Here is a 22,926-nt window from a genome sequence, read left to right on the forward strand (position 1 = left end):
CCAAGACGGATGCCAAAAATCCTACAGAAGGTAGATCATTCAAAAAGAAACAGCCGGGAAGAGACAGGATTTAGGAGGGAAATAGGGAAGACTCTATAGTGATTCAGGAGGTCTAAAGTGAGTGGTGCTATGATTTAAGAAGGATAGAGGGAATGGAACCAAGGGCAGAGTGGCAATCAATGACGTTTTTCAAAGGGGAGTTCATGGATGGAAAAAGTACGGGAGAGGGGAGGTGTAGTGGCAGTTCATTGCAAGACAATCTAGGAGAGAGAAAGAAAGGGAGGAGAGGCGGAAAAAAGAAAAGCAACCATTTCAGACCCAGGGACTGCATAATGCATGAAGAGGGAGAATTGAATAGAGATTGTTTAGAAAAGAAACACAGAGAGAGGCATATAGTAGATCCTTGGAGGTTATACAGCATATCAGATAGACTGCAGGTAGGCATCTTAATGGTGTCACTACAATATCAAAAGTCAAACAATTTGGATGTGTTCAGTGGAGGGAACTATTCAGAAGGTTGCAGTAATAAATATAATGAATAGAACTGTCACGAATCCCTATTCAACAGACAACCATATATATTCTACATAATACATTTATCTTATTTTTCTTTAACATTTCAACCTCCTGAATAGACCCCACGGATGGCGATTAATGACGAATACTGACAGGTGACAGGACTCCATTGTCATTGGTCAATTTTGGCCACTCCTTTCCCTCTCAGTTGACCCTTCAACAGGAAATAAACTGGGATTAAAAGTAAACGATTTGTTGTTGTTTTTTTGCCCCCGGTCTCTCTCACCCTCTGTTTGCTATCGAGAGGAGACAGCCATTCGAAGTGACTCAGCTTCAGCACTGTGTTCGCAGCCTTGTTTTCCATGGAGCAGCACACACACACACACACACACACACACACACACACACACACACACACACACACACACACACACACACACACACACACACACACACACACACACACACACACACACACACACACACACACACACAGTTTAGCCACTCCAGTAATGAGAGAGGCAAACAGTCGCTCCTTCATGAGCAGCAGCAGAAACGACCTAAGCTACAAAAAGAATCAGGCTCCACAGAGGGGAGTATGGAAGTGGTGATTCACTGTAAACTGTTCCCTTTGTGATGGTTTGTGTATGTGTGTGGTCTTACATAAAACTCTGGGGACGGTTTGATAATGATAAGCATCCTACAGTCGGCCTCTTCTCTCCCAGGAACATTGAGAGGCCCAGACAGATATGCTTATCAAACAGCATGGCCTAATCAAACCAACGCTCTCTGCGTTTGATCCTGCTCCCTTTGCCCACACATAACCCCAATAGAAGGTGATTTGAGTGTGTGCTCATAACTCTACAGTGGGTTTACCTGGGTGAGTAGGGACAGTACAGTGCCTTCAGAAAGTATTCGGACCCCTTGACTTTTTCCACATTTTGTTACGTTATAGCCTTATTCTACAATTGATTCAGTATTTTTTCCCCCCCATTAATCTACACACAAAACCCCATAATGACAAAGCAAAAACAGGTTTTAGAATGTTTTTCCCATTTATAAAAAATGAAAAACTGATATATCACATTTACATAGGTATTCAGACTCTTTTCTCAGTACTTTGTTGAAGCACATTTGGCAGTGATTACAGCACTGAGTCTGTCAGGTTTGATGGGGAGTGTTGCTGCGCATCTATTTTGAGGTCTCTCCAGAGATGTTCGATCGAGTTCAAGTCCGGGATCTGGCTAGAGAGGACATTTAGAGACCTTTCCTGAAGCCAGTCCTGCGTTGTCTTGGCTGTGTCATTAGGGTCATTATCCTGTTGGAAGGTGAACCTTCGACCCAGTCTAAGGTCCTGAGCGCTCTGGAGCAGGTTTTCATCAAGGATCTCTCTGTACTTTGCTGTGTTCATATTTGCCTCGATCCTGACTAGTCTCAGAGTCCCTGCAGCTGAAAAACATCCCCACAGCATGAGTCATTGAGCTGACCAACCAGTACTCCCGCACATTGGCTAACCGGGCTATCTGCATTGTGTCCCGCCACCCACCAACCGCTAACCCCTCTTTTACGCTACTGCTACTATCTGTTCATTAAATATGCATAGTTACTTTAACCATATCTACATGTACATACTACCTCAATCAGCCTGACTAACTGGTGTCTGTATGTAGCCTCGCTACTTTTATAGCCTAGCGACTGTATATAGCCTGTCTTTTTACTGTTGTTTTATTTCTTTACTTATCTATTGTTCACCTAATACCTTTTTTGCACTATTGGTTAGAGCCTGTAAGTAAGCATTTCACTGTAAGGTCTACAACTTTGATTTGCTGCCACCACCATGCTTCACCATTGGGATGGTGCCAGGTTTCCTCCAGACGTGACGCTTGGCATTCTGGCCAAATAGTTTAATTTTAGTTTCATCAGACCAGAGAATCTTGTTTCTCATGGTCTGAGAGTCTTAGGTGCTGTTTGGCAAACTCCAAGCAGGCTGTCATATGCCTTTTACTGAGCAGTGGCTTCTATCTGGCCACTCTACCATAAAGGCCTGATTGGTGGAGTGCTGCAGAGATGGTGGTCCTCCTGGAAGGTTCTCCCATCTCCACAGAGGAACTCTAGATCTCTGACAGAGTGACCACCAGGTTCTTGGTCACCACCCTGACCAAGGCCCTTCTCCGCCAATTGCTATGTACAGTGTGTGCAAATGTAGAAGAGTAGAGAGATAGGCAATAAATAAGCCATAGAGGCGATTGCTCAGTTTGGCTGGGCGGCCTGCATTAGGAAGAGTCTTGGTGGTTCAAACATCTTCCATTTAAGAATGAACTGTGTTCATGAAAACCTTCAATGCTTCAATTAATTTTTTGGGTACCCTTGCCCTGATCTGTGCCTCGACACAATCCTGTCTTGGAGCTCTACGGACAATTCCTTCGACCTCATGGCTTGGTAGTTGCTCTGACATGCAATGTCAAATGTGGGACCTTATATAGACAGGTTTGTACCTTTCCAAATCCTGATCAATCAATTGAATTTACCACAGGTGTACTCTAATCAACTTGTAGTAACATCTCAAGGATAGGATGGAAACAGGAGGCACCTTGGATCAATTGCGGGTCTCATAGCAAAGGAGCTGAATACCTATGTAAATAAGGTATTTCTGTTTTTATTTTTAATACATTGGCAAACATTTCTAAAAACCTGTTTTCGCTTTCTCATTATGGGGTATTGTGTGTAGTTTGCTTTTAGAATAAGGCTGTAACAAGGGGTCTGAATACTTTCCGAAGGCACTGTATGTGTTTGCGCCCAGCAGTGTGTGTCACAGGAGGCTGGTAAGGGGAGGACAGCTCATAATAATGGATGGAATGGAGTAAATGGAATGGTATCAAACACATGGAAACCAGCTGTGTAATGTGTTTGAGACCATTCCATTACTTCCATTCCAGACATTACTATGAGCCCATCCTGCCCATTTAAAGTGTCACCAGCCACCACTAGTATGTGTGTGTGTGTGCGTGCGGGCATCTGTGAGTGTCAGTGTCTGTCTGTGTGCAGAACTGTCTTTGTGTGTGTGTTTGTCTAAGGATTTTTGTCATAATGTGTGCACATGTCGGTCTGTGTATGCATGCTTGAACATGCAGGTCCCACAACTGTGTGTACCTATGATGTCGGGTTTCTGGGGCATGAAGAACTGGTAGAAGGTGGGCTCCGAAAGGCCCTTGACGTTGCGAGCTGTGATCTCCACCTCGTAGCGCATGTTCCACTGCAGCGGCTGCAGCAGGGCAAAGTCATGCTGCCCCGACACCAGCTTCGTCATCCACTGCTCCTCCTTGTCCTATGGAGAAGGGGAGGAAGGTGGACAGAGCAGAGGGAGAGAAGCAAAGAGAGAGAAAGGGGGAGGGGAATATGGAAGGGAGAGAGATAGAGGGTTAGATGGGGAACGGGGTATTGAGGGAGGGAGGGGGAAAGAAGTAGGGATGAGAGAGAGCGAGAGTGTTAAAGACAGTATGAGAACAAGTATGCTCAATAAGTTACAGACTTTGTATACACTTCATCTTTATATGTTCAAATTCAAATCAAATATAGATCAAAGTACACTACATGGCCAAAAGTAGGTGCACTCCCCTTAAAATGTGTGGATTCAGCTATTTCAGCTATAACCGTTGCTGACAGGTATTTTAAAATTGAGCACACAGCCATGCAATCTCCATAGACAAACACTGACAGTAGAATGGCCTTACTGTGACTTTCAATGTTGCACCGTCATAGGATGCCACCTTTCCAACAAGTCAGTTTGTCAAAGTTCTGCACTGGTCAACTGTAAGTGCTGTTATTGTGAAGTGGAAACATCTAGGAGCAACAACGGCTCAGCCGCGAAGTGGTAGGCCACAGAAGTTCATCACTACCAAGTTCCAAACCGCCTCTGGAAGCAACGTTAGCACAATAACTGTTTGTCGGGTGCTTCATGAAATTAGTTTCCATGGCTGAGTAGCCGCACACAAGACATCGGCCGGAGTGGTGTAAAACTTGCCGCCTTTGGACTCTGGAGCAGTGGAAACACGTTCCCTGGAGTGATGAATCACACTTCACCATCTAGCAGTCCAACAGACACAACTGGGTTTTGCAGATGCCAAGAGATTGCTGCATAGCGCCAAATGTAAAGTTTGGTGGAAGGGGAATAATGGTCTGGGGCTCTTTTTCATTGTTCGGGCTTATTCCCTTAGTTCCAGTGAAGGGAAATCTTAACGCCACAGCATACAATTACATTCCAAACGATTCTGTGCTTACAACTTTATGGCAACATTTAGGGGGAAGGCCCTTTCCTATCTGCATGACAATGCCCCCGGGCAAAAAGTGAGGTCCATACAGAAATGGTTTGTTGAGATCAGTGTGGAAGAACTTGACTGACCTGCACAGAGCCCTGGACTGAACCCCATGAAACACCTTTTGGCTGGATTGGTACACCGACTGCGAGCCTCACTAATGCTCTTGTGGCTGAATGGAAGCAAGTCCCCTCAGCAATGTTCCAGCATCTAGCGGAAAGCCATTCCAGAAGAGTGGAGGCTGGCAAAAGGGGGACCAACTCCATATTAATGCCCATGATTTTGGAATGAGATGTTTGACGAGCAGATGTCCACATACTTTTGGCCATGGCCATACCGTAATTACATTGTGAGTGTTCCTAACCTTTATGTTTGTCTGAAAAATCTGAGAAAATATTATTTTGAGCCAGAGTCAAGAACATCGTTGTAATAGATCCAAATCAAATCCAGTTTTATTTGTCACATGCGTAATAAACAACAGGTTTAGACTAACAGTGATATGCTTTGTTTCTTACTTCCGAGCAAAGCAGAGAGAAAAATGTGTGAGGAGCATGTGTGATGAGTCAAAAGAGTTAGTGCAAGAAGTGTCAATGCTAGTCCAGATAGCAATTTGGTTAACTATTTAGCAGTCTTATGGCTTGGGGTAGAAGCTGTTCAGAGTCGTGTTGGTTCCAAACTTAGTGCATCCGTGCCACTTCCTATGCGGTAGCACAGTCTATGACTTCGGTGGCTGGAGTCTTTGACAATTTTTAGGGCCTTCCTCTGATACCGCATAGTATAGAGTTCCTGAATGGCAGGAAGCTCGGCCCCAGTGATGTAGTGGGCCGTAATTACTAACCTCTGTAGAGCCTTGCAGTCGGATGCCAAGTAGTTTCCATACCAACTGGTGATGCAGCCAGTCAAAATCGGATGCACCAAAATTGGTGCAGTTGTAGATCTGAGGGCCCATGCCAAATCTTTTCAGCCTCCTGAGGGAGGGGAAGAGGCATTGTCGTGCCTTCTTCACAATGTGTTGGTGTGTGTGGACCTTGATAGATCCTTAGTGATGTGGACACCGAGGAACATGAAGCTCTCGACCCGCTCCACTACAGCCCCATCAATTTGAATGGGGGTGTGCTCATCCCTCCGTTTCCTGTACTCCACAATCAGCTCCTTTGTCTTGCTGACATTGAGAGAGAGCTTGTTGTCATGGCACCACAATGCCAGGTCTCTGACCTCCTCCCTATAGGCTGTCTTATCATCGTCGGGATCAGGCCTACCACCGTCATGTCATCTACAAACTTAATGATGGTGTTGGAGTCGTGCGCAGCCACGCAGTTGTGGATGAATAGGCAGTACAAGAGCGGGTAAATGGATACAAAGAGTGGAATCATGCATATTTGGACTAAATGCTCAACAAGGTTGGAAAGTTGTTATTTCAACAAAAGACAATAATTTGTCAATTGGACAAATAAAAGTAAAAATCTGCTAATTGCACTGTGGATATATTAGACTTCAGAATTGCCTGGGGGGCATACCTATATTTCACTGTAAAGCCTTACCTATGGATCAATGAAATAGAGTATCAGTCTACTTAGCGACACCCACAGATCACAACTGTGAAGAGTTTACATAAATATTAGTGTCACAGCTCTTATTGAGGGATTTTGACGACCCTATTTCATTGATCCACAATCCAAAGGTAAGGCTGTACAATGCAATACGAATGTCCAATAGGATACACATAGTAGGTTGACTGATAAGCTTACTATGGCTCATTTCACAGTCTTTTCAGAGTCCTGCAATATGAGGTACAACGCTAAAAGTTGTGTTCTGTGGGTGTCACTGAGTAGACCACACATGAGCTTGGCAAAAGGGGGCATGATTTGTTGACATGTTTTGAAAGGGATTAGTTGGCTTATAGGGCCAGTTGCTCTTGAAAATAACGTTTTTTTTTAAAGAAGATCTTTTCCTTTTTTCAACACAACATGAAGGAATGCACAGGAAATGGCTTAGTGATGCCCTACTAAGAATGCAGGTAAAACACATTTGCAATTCTCATAGCAACCTGAGGGCCCAGGAAAAATATTTTCAGCCTCCTGAGGGGGGAAAAGCCATTGTCGTGCCTTCTTCAAGACTGTTTTGGTGTTTGTGGACCATGTTAACTCCTTAGTGATGTGGACACCAAGGAACCTGAAGGTCTCGACCCACTCCTCTACAGCCCTGTCAATGAGGATGGGGGCATGCTTGGCACTACATGTCTTGTAGTCCACGATCAGCCCTTTCGTCTTCCTGACATTGAGGGAGAGGTTATTGTTCTGGAACCACACTGCCAGGTCACCGACCTCTTCCCTATAGGCTGTCTCATCGTCTTAAGTGATCAGGCCTACACCCATCATGTTGTCAGCAAACTTAATGATGGTGTTGGAGTCGTGCACGGCCATGCAGTTGTGGGTGAAGAGGGATTACAGGAGGGGACTAAGCACGGACCCCTGAGGGGCCCCGGTGTATGAGGATCAGCGTGGCAGATGTGTTTTGGCCTACCCTCATCGCCTGGGAGCAGCCCGTCAGGAAGTCCAGGATCCAGTTGCAGAAGGAGGTGTTCGGTCCCTGGATCATGGGCTTAGTGATGAGCTTAGAGGGCACTATTGTGTTGAACACTGAGCTATAATCAATGAACAGCATTCTTACATAAGTCTTCCTCTTGTCCAGGTGGGAGAGGGCAGCGTGAAGTGCAATAGCAATTGCGCCATCTGTGAGGCAGTATGCAAATTAGAGTGGGTCTAGGGTTTCTGGAATGGTGGTGTTGATGTGAGCCATGACCAGCCTTTCAAAGCACTTCATGGCTACAGAGTGGTGTTACGGGTCGGTAGTCATTTAGGCAGGTTGTCTTAGTGTTCTTGGGCACAGGCACTATGGTGGTCTACTTAAAACATGTTGGTATTACAGACTCGGACAGGGAGAGACTGAAAATGTCAGTGAAAACACTTGCCAGTTGATCAGCGCATGCTCGCAGTACACGTCCTGGTAATCTGTCTGACCCTGCGGCTTTGTGAATGTTGACCTGGGGTAGGTCTTACTCACATCGGCTGCGAAGAGCGTAATCACACAGTCTTCCAGAACAGCTAGTGCTCTCATGCATGTTTCAGTGTTATTTGCCTCATGGCGAGCATATAAGTAGTTTAGCTCGTCTCGTAGGCTTGTGTCACTGGACAGCTCTCGGCTGTGCTTCCCTTTGTAGTCTGTAATGGTTTGCAAACTCTGCCACATCCAATGAGCCGGTGTAGTACAATTCAATCTTAGTCCTGTATTGACGCTTTGCCTGTTTGATGCTTCGTCGGTGGGCATAGAGGGATTTCTTATAAGCTTCCGGGTTAGAGTCCCGGTCCTTGAAAGCGGCAGCTCTAGCATTTAGCTCAGTGCGGATGCTGCCTGTAATCCATGGCTTCTGGTTGGGGTATGTACGTACGGTCACTGTGGGGACGACATCATGAATGCACTTATTGGTGAAGCCAATGACTGATGTGGTGTACTCCTCAATGCCATCGGAGGAATCCCATAACATATTCCAGTCTGTGCTAGAAAAACAGGCCTGTAGCTTAGCATCTGCTTCCTCTGACCACTTTTTTATTGATCTAGTCACTGGTGCTTCCTGCCTTAATTTTTGCTTGTAAACAGGAATCAGGAGGATCAGATTTGAAAAATGGAGGGTGAGGGAGAGCTTTGCATGTGTCTCTGCTGAGTGTAGGTGGTACGGGGCTCTTTGTCCTCTGGTTGCACATTTCACATGCTGATAGAAATTTGGTAAAACGAATGTAAGTTTCCCTGCATTAAAGTCCCTGGCTACTAGGAGCGCCACCTCTGGGTGAGCGTTTTCTTGTTTGTTTATGGTGGAATACAGCTCATTCAGTGCTGTCTTAGTGCCAGCCTCTGACTGTGGTGGTATGTAAACAGCTATGAAGAATACAAATGAAAACTCTCTCAGTACGGTGTGGTCTCCAGCTTATCATGAGATATTCTACCTCAGGCGAGCAATAGCTTGAGACTTCCTTAGATATCATGCACCAGCTGTTATTTACAAAAATACATAGTCCGCTTCCCCTTATCTTAACAGATGCCGCTGTTCTATCCTGCCGGTACATCGTATAATCAGCCAGCTGTATGTTGATATTGTTGTCGTTCAGCCACGACTCCGTGAAGCATAAGATGTTACCTGTTTTTAATGTCCTGTTGGTAGTTTAATCTTCCTCGTAACTCGTCGATTTTATTCTCCAAGGACTACACGTTTGCTAGCAGAATGGAGGAAAGGGGGGGGGGTTATTGGAGTGCCTACAAATTCTCAGAAGGAAACCCACCCTTTGGCCCCTCTTTCTCCACCTTTTCTTCCGGGATCGGGGCCTGTTCCTGAGGAAGCAGTATATCCTTCGCGTCGGGCTCGTCAGAGTTGTGAAAGGAAAAAAGGAATTCTGCTAGTCCATGGAGAATAATCGCAGTCCTGATGTCTCCAAGTTATCTCCGATCATAAGACACGGTAGCGGCAACATTATGTACAAAGTAAGTAAAAAAACAAGTTACTGTAGCGGCTTTCTTCTGTTGAAGGAGGAGCGGACCAAAATGCAGCGTGGTATTTATGAGACATGTTTAATGAAGAACAAAAAAACACGAACAATACAAAAACAACAAACGGAACGTGAAAACCTAAACAGTCCTATCTGGTGAAGACACAGAGACAGGAACAATCACCCACGAAAACACACACAGAATATGGCTGCCTAAATATGATTCCCAATCAGAGACAACGATAATCACCTGACTCTGATTGAGAACCGCCTCAGGCAGCCATAGACTATACTATACGCCCCACAAAAACCCCAAGACAAAAACACACCACAATAACCCATGTCACACCCTGGCCTCACCAAATAAATGAAGATAAATATAATATATTTTGACCAGGGCGTGACAGTTACAAACAATGCAAATAAACAAAAAAAAACACAATCGGCTCGGGGTACGTAAAACGTATGTCTTCTTCTCTGGTGCCATAAGCCCACAATCTGGTTTGACCTATCTCTGTCCCATGAGGTGTTCCACCATTCATGTGGATCTCTCTTCTCCTGTAGCTCCAAGGCATAGTGATTGGTCTCCTCAATTATGTTTCGCACCAGCTCCTCTGTAAGAAACAGCTTGAAGCACTCCGCCTCGGAGGGAGAGGGCAAGCCGGCTTTGCACTCCAGACTGGGACACATCAAAGCCAACTGCAAGGCCAGGAGGGGTGAAATGGCTGGCGGCCTTCCAATTACCACAGAGTTCCAGCACCACCAGCATCAGAGGGGGGTCCTTGGACTTCGTCAGTGGGCAAGGAGTCCTCAGATTCAGGGTTCAACAACCAGAAGGTTGGGGGGCGGGCAGCTCCTCACTGTCACTGTCAGAGTATGATTCCTCACTTTCATACTCAGACTCATTGTCAGAATTCACCAAAATCTCCAGAACTTCTGCATTTGTGAGTTGGCTCCTTTTGAAGGACATTAATGCCACAGCTTAGCCTACTAGCTACATACATAAACAACAACACTGAATGGCTCTAAGTGCGTGTCAGTGGTGATGTGATTGGCTGTCGGTGTGGTGGTACTGATGATTTGTCTCCAAGGGATAGTTTGTTTACAAAGCAGGTCAGGTGAATTAGCGTGGCAGGTTAGGGCAGGGGTGAGCAACTCCAGTCCTCAAGGGCCTGATTGGTGTCACACTTTTTCTCCATCCCTAGCAAACACAGCTGATTAATCAAATTGCATTCTTATCTGAAGATCATGATTAGGTGAGCATTGGAGTCAGGTGTGTTAGCTGGAGCTGGGGCAAAACTGACACCAATCAGGCCCTTGAGGACTGGATTTTCCTACCCCTGGGTTAGGGGAACTAACGCATCAGGTTAGGTGAATTTAAGTAGGAGTATAAGAGAATAATGTTAAGGTTAAGGAAAAGGGTTAGGCTTATGCTTAGTTACAATGCTAACTGTTGTCCCCGATGCGACCACTAGAGCTGCTGTAGGCCAAGCTACTCCATCTAGTCGCAATGGTAGAAATGCAAGCAAACCATCTGTGACGACAAATCATCAGTATCATAACACCGGCAAGCCCAACTTCGTTTGTGGAAAATTGGTTGTCTGGCGATAATTCAGTAATTTTTATTCACATATTTCCAAGTACTGGTGACAAATCATGCATACCGATTCTTGCATAGATTGAAATGGACACATACAGTGCATTCGGAAAGTATTCAAGCCCCTTGACATTTTCCTTTTTTTCTTCTTTTTTTTACAATACAGCCTTATTCTAAAATTGATTTAAAAAAAGTTATCAATCTACACACAATACCCCATAATGACAGAGTAAAAACAGGTTTTTAGATTTTTTGGCAAATATATAAAAATAAAAAACTGAAAAAACGTATTTACATAAGTATACAGACCCTTAGCTATGAGACTTGAAATTGATCTCAGGTGCATCCTGTTTCCATTGATTATCCTTGAGAGGTTTCTGCAACTTGATTGGAGTCCACCTGTAGTAAATTCAATTGATGGACATGATTTGGAAAGGCACACACATGTCTATATAAGGTCCCACAGTTGACATTGCATGTCAGAGCAGAAACCAAGGCCTGAGGTTAAAGGAATTGTCTGTAGAGCTTGGAGACAGGGTTGTGTCGAGGCACAGAACTGGGGAAGGGTACCAAAACATTTCTGCAGCATTGAAGGTCCCCAAGACCACATTGGCTTGCATCATTCTTAAATGGAAGACATTTGGAACCACTAAGACTCTTCCTAGAGCTGGCTGGTTGGCCAAACTGTAATTAGAATTTGTTCTCAACTGGCCCACCTGGTATAAAAATCAGGGGTGAAGGGCTTTGTTCAGGATGGTGACCAAGAACCCAATGGTCACTGACAGAGCTCCAGAGTTCCTCTGTGGAGATTGGAGAACTTTCCAGAAGGACACACATCTCTGCAGCACTCCACCAATTAATGTTTTTATTTATTTAACTAGGACAGTCAGTTAAGAAAACAATTCTAATTTACAATGATGGCCTACCCTGGGCCAATTGTGCATACCCCTATGGTACTCCCAAACACATCTGGATGTGATGCAGTCTGGATTTGAACCAGGTACTGTAGTGATGCCTCTTGCACTGGGATGCAGTATCTTAGACCACTGCACCACTCAAGGAGCCTAATCTGGCATTTATGGTAGAGTGGCCAGACAGAAGCCACTGCTCAGTAAAAGGCACATTACAGCCTGCTTGGAGTTTTCCAAATGGCATCTAAAGGACTCTCAGACCATGAGAAACAAGATTCTCTGGTTTGATGAAACTAAGATTGAGTTCTCTGGCATGAATGCAAAGTGTCACATCTGGAGGAAACCTGGCACCATTCCTAAGGTGAAGCATAGTGGTAGCAGCATCATGCTGTGGGGATGTTTTTCAGTGGCTGGTACTGGGAGACTAGTCAGGATCGAGGGAAAGATAAACGAAGCAAAGAACAGAGAGATATTTGATGAAAACCTGCTCCAGAGAGCTCAGGACCTCAGACTGGGGCAAAGATTCACCTTCCAACAGGACAATGACACTAAGCACAAAGCCAAGACAATGCAGGAGTAGCTTCGGGACAAGTCTCTGAATGTCCCTGAGTGGCCCAGCCAGAGCCCGGATTTGAACCCGATTGAAAATCGAGAGAGAGACATGAAAATAGCTGTGCAGCAAAAAAATAGTTTTTTCTTTGTCATTATAGGGTATTTTGTGTAGATTGATGAGGAGAAAATACAATTTAATCTATTTTAGAGTAAGGCTGAAACAACAAAATGTGAATACTTTCCGAATGCACTGTACGATGTGTGTAAAATACTTTTTTAGAAAGTTGTACTGATTATGATGAGCTAATGCTATGCTATGTTTTGTTGACACCATCCAATGCATTCTGGGTGTCACGTAAATGTTTGTCAGACCAAAGATGTTAGCGCAAAATGAAGTGAAGGGATGGTTCACTCGTCATTTGAGTAAACACCCGGAAGTAGTATTATGCATACTGGATGGACTGGTTACCTTATTCTATGCTCCAAACTTTCTATCCATGAGTCTGGGAGAGAACATATGCAATGCTGTTGGTTCATTGATTGTGCAGGGCGGCTTAAATAGTTAGCCTTCAATTATAGTGATTTTATATTTGATTTTGAATAGCCTAGTAAAAGGGCATTTTTTAATATTTTCATAATTAAAGGGTTGACATGATCTTTAGAATGTCTCACCACCGTGTGTTTCCATCTCCTCTCTCTGCTTTATTCCTTTCTTGAGCTTGTAGAGAGAGGGGTGGTCGACAGTTTAATAAAATACGTTTTGTTGTGAAAACATGTTACTTTCGATGTTTCCGAACAGATTTCTCTTGGTTCACAAATTAAGCACTGGATAGCTGCAAGAACAGGGTTGGAGAGCCAATGGCATTCAGAGTTTGGGTGGAATATCACCTGTCGCGCAGCAAAGGCTACATGCTCCTCAAACATTCAAATCAAATCAAATTTATTTGTCACATACACATGGTTAGCAGATGTTAATGCGAGTGTAGCGAAATACTTGTGCTTCTAGTTCCGACAATGCAGTAATAACCAACAAGTAATCTAACTAACAATTCCAAAACTACTGTCTTATACACAGTGTAAGGGGATAAAGAATATGTACATAAAGATATATGAATGAGTGATGGTACAGAGCAGCATAGGCAAGATACAGTAGATGGTATCGAGTACAGTATATAGATATGAGATGAGTATGTAAACAAAGTGGCTAGTGATACATGTATTACATAAGGATGCAGTAGATGATATAGAGTACAGTATATACGTATACATATGAGATGAATAATGTAGGGTATGTAAACATTATATTAGGTAGCATTGTTTAAAGTGCTAGTGATATTTCCCATCAATTCCCATTATTAAAGTGGCTGGAGTTGAGTCAGTGTGTTGGCAGCAGCCACTCAATGTTAGTGGTTGCTGTTTAACAGTCTGATGGCCTTGAGATAGAAGCTGTTTTTCAGTCTCTCGGTCCCAGCTTTGATGCACCTGTACTGACCTCGCCTTCTGGATGATAGCAGGGTGAACAGGCAGTGGCTCGGGTGGTTGTTGTCCTTGATGATCTTTATGGCCTTCCTGTAACATTGGGTGGTGTAGGTGTCCTGGAGGGCAGGTAGTTTGCCCCCGGTGATGCGTTGTGCAGACCTCACTACCCTCTGGAGAGCCTTACGGTTGTGGGCGGAGCAGTTGCCATACCAGGCAGTGATACAGCCCGCTAGGATGCTCTCGATTGTGCATCTGTAGAAGTTTGTGAGTGCTTTTGGTGACAAGCCAAATTTCTTCAGCCTCCTGAGGTTGAAGAGGCGCTGCTGCGCCTTCTTCACGATGCTGTCTGTGTGAGTGGACCAATTCAGTTTGTCTGTGATGTGTATGCCGAGGAACTTAAAACTTGCTACCCTCTCCACTACTGTTCCATCGATGTGGATAGGGGGGTGTTCCCTCTGCTGTTTCCTGAAGTCCACAATCATCTCCTTAGTTTTGTTGACGTTGAGTGTGAGGTTATTTTCCTGACACCACACTCCGAGGGCCCTCACCTCCTCCCTGTAGGCCGTCTCGTTGTTGTTGGTAATCAAGCCTACCACTGTTGTGTCGTCCGCAAACTTGATGATTTAGTTGGAGGCGTGCGTGGCCACGCAGTCGTGGGTGAACAGGGAGTACAGGTGAGGGCTCAGAACGCACCCTTGTGGGACCCCAGTGTTGAGGATCAGCAGGGTGGAGATGTTGTTGCCTACCCTCACCACCTGGGGGGCGGCCCGTCAGGAAGTCCATAACCTAGTTGCACAGGGCGGGGTCGAGACCTAGGGTCCCGAGCTTGATGACGAGCTTGGAGGGTACTATGGTGTTAAATGCCGAGCTGTAGTCGATGAACAGCATTCTCACATAGGTATTCCTCTTGTCCAGATGAGTTAGGGCAGTGTGCAGTGTGGTTGAGATTGGTTGATGAGTGGAGTGAAATAAGTGTTCTTATAAGCCCAGACATTTCTATATGCAAACCCTTGTGAAAGCAGAGTTTTGATGGTTGCCACTTAAAAGAAGAGGATCCCTGCTTTCTACTGCTACTATATTTATTTCTCAGCTGCTAATATTAAGCACTGTGCCACTATAAAACCAGAGTAGGCTACTCCTCATGATTGAAAAACAAACCAAGGGAAAGCGGCCTCCATTTCCTCTTTGAGTGCATACAGATGACATGTATTTTTCCCCCTGCCCCTGTTCCTGACCATTTAATAATGGGACCTTCTAAATCAAAACTAATTTGAGATATTAGTCAAGATTAAACTGAGAATAGCCTGATGGGTGAAAATATGAACACTTGATGAGAGAACAACATGTGCAGCCTGAGGCAAGGAACAGCGCACAAGCTTTTTTTGCAACTTTTTCAAATAATCAATAGCCTATAGTCGCATCATGCAAACCATATACGTTTTAATTTCTAAGACATTGTAACGTTTGTATTATTCACAACTAAAGTTGCCAAATAACTATAAATCTAGCTCATAAGACCTGTTACAAATTCTATTTTTTTTGTTCGACATAGCCACTTCATATGCACACTCACTCTGGAATCATTTTAATCACATAATATAAAATACTGCCACAGGATTTCTAAGCATATCTTGTCTACTAAATGAGCTAACCTAGGGCATGGCACATAGCCAGATAACATACTGAAATACATTTTCTTAAAATCATAATGTTTCTTTAGACCTGCCTAAAATAAATAAATGATTTATTGTGATGGTGTATATTAAGTGGATTTATTACACTTTTTTAAAATGTTTCCTCAGCGGTTTGTATGCGTGGAGGCCTGGATATGCTAAATGTGATTATGTTAATTAATGGTCAATTTTATTTAACCTTTATTTAACTAGTCAAGTCAGAACAAATTCTTATTTACAATGATGGCCTACCGTGAGTCCGGCAGTCATTTGCATGACAATTATCCAGTGGATAGATTTCATGACCGCCACAGCCATAGGTGAGCTCACCTGTCATGTGATAAATTGTAAATAGTAATTGCTGTTAGCTAATTCATATTATGGTTTCAGTCAGCCGAAAGTTAGCTTAATATGACTGCTTGTGCTATCTCACTCTTTCCTCAGTTAGCGCTAGGACTAATGTAGCCTATATTTTCTCATTTGGATGAGAATTGTGTTATGCTTTTGCTACTTCTGTGAATGTCTGAAAATTGCATCTAAAAATAAACTGCTCACAATGGGGAAATAAAGTTTCTGTGAAAAAATGCTGACTGTTGCGTGAATCATAACTAGACGTTATAATGAAGTGTTCCGATCACACTGGTTTGAGTGTACGCTGCAGGGATCACTGTAGAATGATCCACTGTCGAATGATTACAACCCTGTGCGCCTATGCCTCAAAGAGTTAACCTTTTCATACGTGATTTCCGCCCCAGCATGAGTTTTTTTTTATGCACGTGATGTTAGAATGCACTCAACATTCCAAAATGTGACTGTTATGTAACAGGACATTTAATCCGCACTGCCTTCAAACCAAGGCAAGCTGCCTGTTTTTATTTATAGGCAGTTACAATTTGTAAATATCAAATGATTAATATTTTCTAAGAACAGTTTCAATTGAGGTGTGTTCCGCCTCCTCATTAATTCACATAAAAGTAGGCCTTTTCACTTTTGCGGACAACTTTTTTTTGTAGGAATCTCTGATCCGGACAAAATTCCCCAAGCACTTCCCAATTATTTGTGCAGTTCAAGTCTGCAGACATTTGCAAATCCCCCATCAGAACTGGATCTGCACGTCTGGTGCCCGCCTCGCAGTCATTGTTGTTTTCATTTCTAATAATAACTTTGGAAATGTGTGCGTTTCTATCAAAGTAAGTGCCTTATTACGTTATAATAGTTTCTAAAGTACTGTAGCTCACTGTATGTTTGGAGCATAATATTTTTGTGTATATTCCTTAGAACCGTGGACACGCGAAGTAATGTTACTAATTTCATAATCTTTATGGTGTTATATTCAATCGTGGTTATGTAGCTAACTATATTCTTCTATTAGCACTGTAAAACAATGATAATTGCGTCAGAGAAGTATTAGCCAGTGTTGTATTTTGAAGCTAACTGACTCCCAAGTGGCGCAGCGGTCTAAGGCATTGCATCTCAATGCTGGAGGCGTCACTACAGACACCCTGGCTGTATCAAATGCAAAAGGGCAGCAGGGTAGCCTACTGTTTAGAGCGGTTGACTAGCAACCAGAAGGTTGCAAGTTCAAACCCCTGAGCTGACAAGGTACAAATCTGTCATTCTGCCCCTGAACAGGCAGTTCCTAAAATTAAATATATAAATCACAACTGGCCGTGATTGGCCTAGTGTTATCTGAGTTTGGCCAGTGTAGGCCGTCATTGTAAATATTAATTTGTTCTCAAATGACTTGCCAGGTTAAATAAATAAAACATGTAGGCCAGTTTTTGTATGCTAGCAGACACTCCTTAACAGTTTTACTGGATGAAAACACAGCAAGAAAACACACAGGCCAATATGTAATAGATGTCTATTTTATTGCAGTATTGGTGGTGGTTGGTTGAAAAACAACAGCAAAAACTTGTTTTACTAGGGGGGTGTACAGACGGAAATATGCATAACCCATATTTCATATTCATACATTGACTGAACAACAACTGCATTTCCACCCCCCCCACCTCTAAAGGCAAAGTATCATGGCAGGTCACCTGTCAAGTCACCTGCCAGGTCAATCAGTCAGTAATTGCTGTAGATGTGCTCAATGGGGCTTGAGCATATGATACTCTCCAAAGCATGGTGAAATACATAGAGGTGTATCACAAGCTAAACACATGTATTTTGTCAACTTCCTCTGCTTCCTTCTCCTAGTGCCAGACAGGCAGACTTTGCAGTGCCTCCGTGTGCGACTACCTTAAGCAGCAGTTTGAGGGACTTTGCAGGGGAAATACCGTTAGTGAGGCGTAGGGGATTGTCTTGCAGCAGGACGACCCCAAGTGGATGGGCACTGAGGGGTGTGGTGCTCCTCCAGCAGCTCTCAGGTTTTCTCTGTACTTTTGGTAGGTAATTACTTTACCTATGAGGGAGTGGGGAGGATGATGGAAGGGAGAGGATGATGAGGCAGTGGGTAGGTGGGTGAGACATTGTCACTATAATTGCATAATTTTGTGGATGTGAACTGTACATCCAAATAAAACCTTGTTTATTAATCATGTCACCTGTTAGTTGGCAGTGAACTATGTGGCTATTGGGCAGCAGTGTTGATCAGATGGAAAAATATATTCTTATACCACTTGGTCGTTTTCCGAGTTCATTCCACAAAGTTGTTTATCATGTCTACCTTATCTACTGCCCCCATTTTGAGGTTATAGTCATGCACGCAGTCTGGTTTGGTGTTTCTCTCTCCCGTCAGGTGGTCCACCCTCCCTGTGGCCGACATGGTTACTGTATGGACGTCTCGTTGACCGTTCTCCTTGAACTCCACCTCCTCTCTCTGCATCTTCCTGCATCCGAATGCCGGCATCCCCTTCCTGGTCGACCTGACTGTGCCACAGGCCCCTGTGCTGTTGGAGAGCAGATGCTGGAAGAGTGTGGGACTGCTGTACCAATTGTCCACATACAAAGTGTGTCCTTTGCCGAGATGAGGAGCGACGGACCCGGACACCCCAAGCCTCTCATAATGTTGGATGTCAGTGGTGGACCCTGTGTAAATTATAATGTCTTACACAAATCCTGTCTTCACGTCGCACATGACAAAGAACTTGACCCCAAACCTGTGCCTTTTGGAGGGAATATATTGACGTAACGCCAGCCTACCTTTCCATAACATCAGCGACTCATCAATGCATAGGTCCTTGTATGGTACAAACCAAATGCTGATGTCAGGCTGGTATGAACATTTCTTATTTTGTATAACGGGTCATTTAGGTTGGCAGTAGTATTGTTGACGAAATGCAGGCATGCAGCAGAACTAGGAAGCAGTCTTGGGAAAAAAGGGTTGCAAAGAAGGAAGTTGCAAACATATAATCTGTGCTCCAGTATTCTCTTCGGGAGTTCTTCTTTACTATTCCCATGAGAAAGACTGTCACCAGGAAGGTATACATTTCACAAATTATGGTTGTCACCCATTTAGCGAGTTTCCCCATCACTCCTGGCTCTCTTTTCTCCTGTAGCTCCAAGGCATAGCGATTGGTCTCTGCTATGTCTCCCACCAGCTCCTCTGTCAGAAACAACTTGAAGCACTCTGCCTCAGATGGAAATGCCAAGGGGCTTTGCACTCCAGACTGGGACTCAACAAAGCCAAACAGCAGGGCCAGGAGGGGTGAAATGGCTGGCGGCCTTCCAGCTACCACAGTACTGTGACAAAACATACATTCCAATTCTTACATTAGATTGTAATGAACACATTATGTGTGTAAAATATTTTTCTGAAGTTTGTACTGATTATGATGAGCAAAGCTAATTCCAGCCTTGTGTGGACACATGTTTGTTGACATACAATGCAATTTGGGGTTCACATCGTCTGTCGGACTAAAGATATTATAACAAAACGAGGTGAGTAAGGGTTCACTCATTTTTCGAGAACTTCTGGAAGTAAATGGTGGGATGTGAACGATGGTAGACGACACACCCCCTTCAACATGCATACTATAAAGAGACCAAACTCATCTTGTCTTCTCTTGTTATCTTTGGTTTCTGTGAAAAACAAACAGAAACTACCCATCTAGGATTACTTTTGATTTCTAGAAAGTGTTTTACTCAATTATTTTGATAAATGTTGAGCTCACCCATGATGTGATTAATTTTAACTAGTAATTGCTATTAGCTAATTCATATTGAAAGTTTCTGTCAGCTGAGAGTAATAAAAATATGACCGCTTGTGTTATGTCAATCTTTCCTCAGTTAGCGCTAGGACAATTGTGGCCTACATTTTTCCGGTTTGGATGATTGTGTTATGCTATAGATACTTCTGCGAATATCTGAACATTACATCCAAAAAGAAACTGCTCGCATTCTGGACATAACTTTGTAAGGACTGAATTTATGCAAAATGTTTCGGAATAAACAGTGTGGCCAGCTCAAATGCTGATTGTTGTGTCATTTGAAAATGGACGTTCTAAATAAGTATTCTAATCAAGTGTTCTAATCACACCGGTTTGATCATATGCTACAGGGACCACTGTAGAATGATCACACAAATGTTTTGGTATGTGTGAAAAAGTTAAGTAGGCTACACAGCTGTATTTATTTTCTTAGTCAACCTTGTGTTCTGATTCGTTGTGTTCTTGAATGTAGCCCTGTTTCTTTGTGTTCTCGAACATAGCCCTGTCTTTCATTTTTGTTCATTGTTTTCACCTGTGTTAGTTCCTCACCTGGTCTCATCAGCTCCTTATTTAGTTCAGTTAATTCTGTTTGTGACTTTGTGAGGTATTGTTTGTTTTGATTGTACAAAGCTTTTTCCTAGCTCGTTTGTGAGAACAATTTATAGCCTTCAGTCCTAGTTCTGATTCACCTGCCTGTTTGCCTTCCTGTGTATGACCATTGCCTGCCTGTGACCACAATTCCTGCCTTCTGGAAGGGGAAATAAACACCTGCTGCGCTCTGCGTGTGAATCTAAACCTTTTTCTCCCTGAGTATTCATTACACGCACATTTCCACAATGACAGAGAAGGAGAAATTCACTTTTTGTGTGTTAAAAACAACTGTTCAGATCACCACTGCCACATAGATTATTTTTCTTTATCCTATTATTTCAATTTCCCTTCCCTCTCCTCTCCTTTCCTTTCCTCTCTGTACCCCTCCCAGTTATTTTTTCCCTTTTCCACTCATTTGCTTTCTTTTCCTTTCTTAAATAAACTTTTTATCTCATCATAGGAGAACAGAGTGAAGTGTCACAGTGTGAGGCCTTTGCTTTGACAGCATGCCAAATGCATATGCAACCATTTAGCCTCCTTGGATTCTTGCACAAAATGTCAAAATAGAAGAGAGAGAGATAATAGTGTGGAATGGGCTTTAGGAAATGGGCCATGCTTTTATTTTTCAGAGTCATGGAAGGAGGAATAAAGCTAAGGCCAGCCAAGCATTGGAAAGCAGTTTGATACGGGTGACTGTGTGTGTTAATACAAATATGTGTGTGTGTGTTGCGTGTGCGCATACTGTATGTGTGTGTAAGAGTGCATATTCACTACCGTTAAAACGTTTGAGGTCACTTAGAAATGTGTTGTTTTTGAAAGAAAAACACATTTTTTTGTCCATTAAATTAACATCAATTTGATCAGAATTACAGTGCAGACATTGTTAATGTTGTAAATCACTATTGTCGCTGGAAACGGCAGATTTTTTATGGAATATGTACATTTATCAGCAACCATCACTCCTGTTACAATGGCACATTGTGTTGGCTAATTCAAATGTATAATTTAAAAAGCTAATTGATCATTAGAAATCACTTTCAAAATAATGTTAGCACAGCTGAAAACTGTTGTTATCATTAAAGAAGCAATAAAACTGGCCTTCTTTGGACTAGTTGAGTATCTGGAGCATCAGCATTTGTGGGTTCGATTATAGGCTCAAAATGGCCAGAAATAAAGCACTTTCTTCTGAAACACATCGGTCTATTCTTGTTCTGAGAAATGAAGGCTATTCCATGTGAAAAATTGCTGTGTACTACTCGCTTCACAGAACAGTGCAAACTGGCCCTAACCAGAATAGAAAGAGGAGTGGGAGGCCCCGGTGCACAACTGAGCAACTGAGTGCTTTGTTTCTGGCCATTTTGAGCCTGTAATCCAACCCACAAATGCTGATGCTACAGATACTCAACTAGTCCAAAGAAGGCCAGTTTTATAGCTTCTTTAATTAGAACAATATCTACATGTACGCCTATGTAGATATTCCATTAAAAAAAACAGTGATTTACAACATTAATCATGCCACCACTGTATTTCTGATCAAATTGATGTTATTTTAATGGACAAAACAATGTGCTTTTCTTTCAAAAACAAGGACATTTCTAAGTGACCCCAAACTTTTGAACGGTAGTGTATGTGCACACATGCATCTGTGTATGCACTCCAGCCTGTGTGCTTGCCTGAGTCAGGGTCACAGTGTGAGACAGAGGAGGATGGATGGTGTGATTACTGGGGTGTGGAGGATTGTCCTATTCCTCCCTCCATTCCCCAGCCTTTGGCCTTCAAAGGGCCTGCTGGAGAGTCCCTGACCTTCTCTCCACACACACACTTTCATCTGCTATAGTATAACTACACGTCGCTGTCAGCCTCCCAATGAGACAGAGACACACCTGTATGGACATGTTAGATTTGGTTATATCAAATCACACAGATCAATGTGTGTGTGTGCGAGTGTGTGTGTGTGTGTGTGTGTGTGGGGGGGTGTATGTGTGAGAGAGAGAAAGAGAGATATAGAGAGTGTGTGTATGTGTGTGAGAGAGGGGGGAGAGAGACTGTGTGTGAGAGAGGGTGAGAGAGAGAGACAGAGAGGGAGAGGCGGAAAAGGAGAGACTGGGGTTAATATGAATGTGTTTGTTTGTGGATGAGTATGTACATTTGTATGAATAGTGTATCTGCAAGCATGTCTATTAGTATGTAGGATCTGAGACATAGTGAATGGCCGTGTCCGAATAGTTGTACTAGCATTCTAAATAGTAGGTATTTTGGGTATGCAAATGTTATAGTATGTGACAGGAAATTGAGTATGCTTTAAATGCCAGGATGTCATTATAATTTTGGCTTCCAGTAAAATTCACACTATTGAGGAAGAGAAGTGTCTCTACCTAAATGAACGAATGGCGGGATTCAACACAATTGTGCATTAGATGATACCTTCGCAATATGGATGAGCCTATTATATTGATATTTGCTTGTACTACATACATTTTTAACTAAACAGTGCAATACAAAATTAAATGTTTTTTTTTTACCCCCTTTTTCTCCCTGATTTCGTGATATTGCTATCCAACTACGATCTTGTCTCATCAATGCAATGCCCCAACGGGCTCGG

At 43.2% G+C, this 22,926-nt stretch overlaps 1 protein-coding gene across 1 annotated transcript in view; it reads right to left on the bottom strand.

The window, feature by feature from the left end:
- Positions 1-1,660: 1,660 nt before the first annotated feature.
- LOC135543099 (neural cell adhesion molecule 2-like) overlaps positions 1,661-22,926 on the bottom strand; it is a 423,699-nt gene continuing 402,433 nt past the window's right edge. Inside the window, exons 14-15 of the mRNA XM_064970177.1 lie at positions 3,667-3,841; positions 1,661-1,965 (exon numbers count right to left, since the gene is read on the bottom strand). Coding sequence (XP_064826249.1) covers positions 1,661-1,965; positions 3,667-3,841 — 480 coding nt within the window. The remainder of the gene's footprint in view (positions 1,966-3,666; positions 3,842-22,926) is intronic.

The sequence above is a fragment of the Oncorhynchus masou genome, chromosome 7, assembly GCF_036934945.1.
Source record: "Oncorhynchus masou masou isolate Uvic2021 chromosome 7, UVic_Omas_1.1, whole genome shotgun sequence".
Taxonomy (NCBI): Eukaryota; Metazoa; Chordata; class Actinopteri; order Salmoniformes; family Salmonidae; genus Oncorhynchus; species Oncorhynchus masou.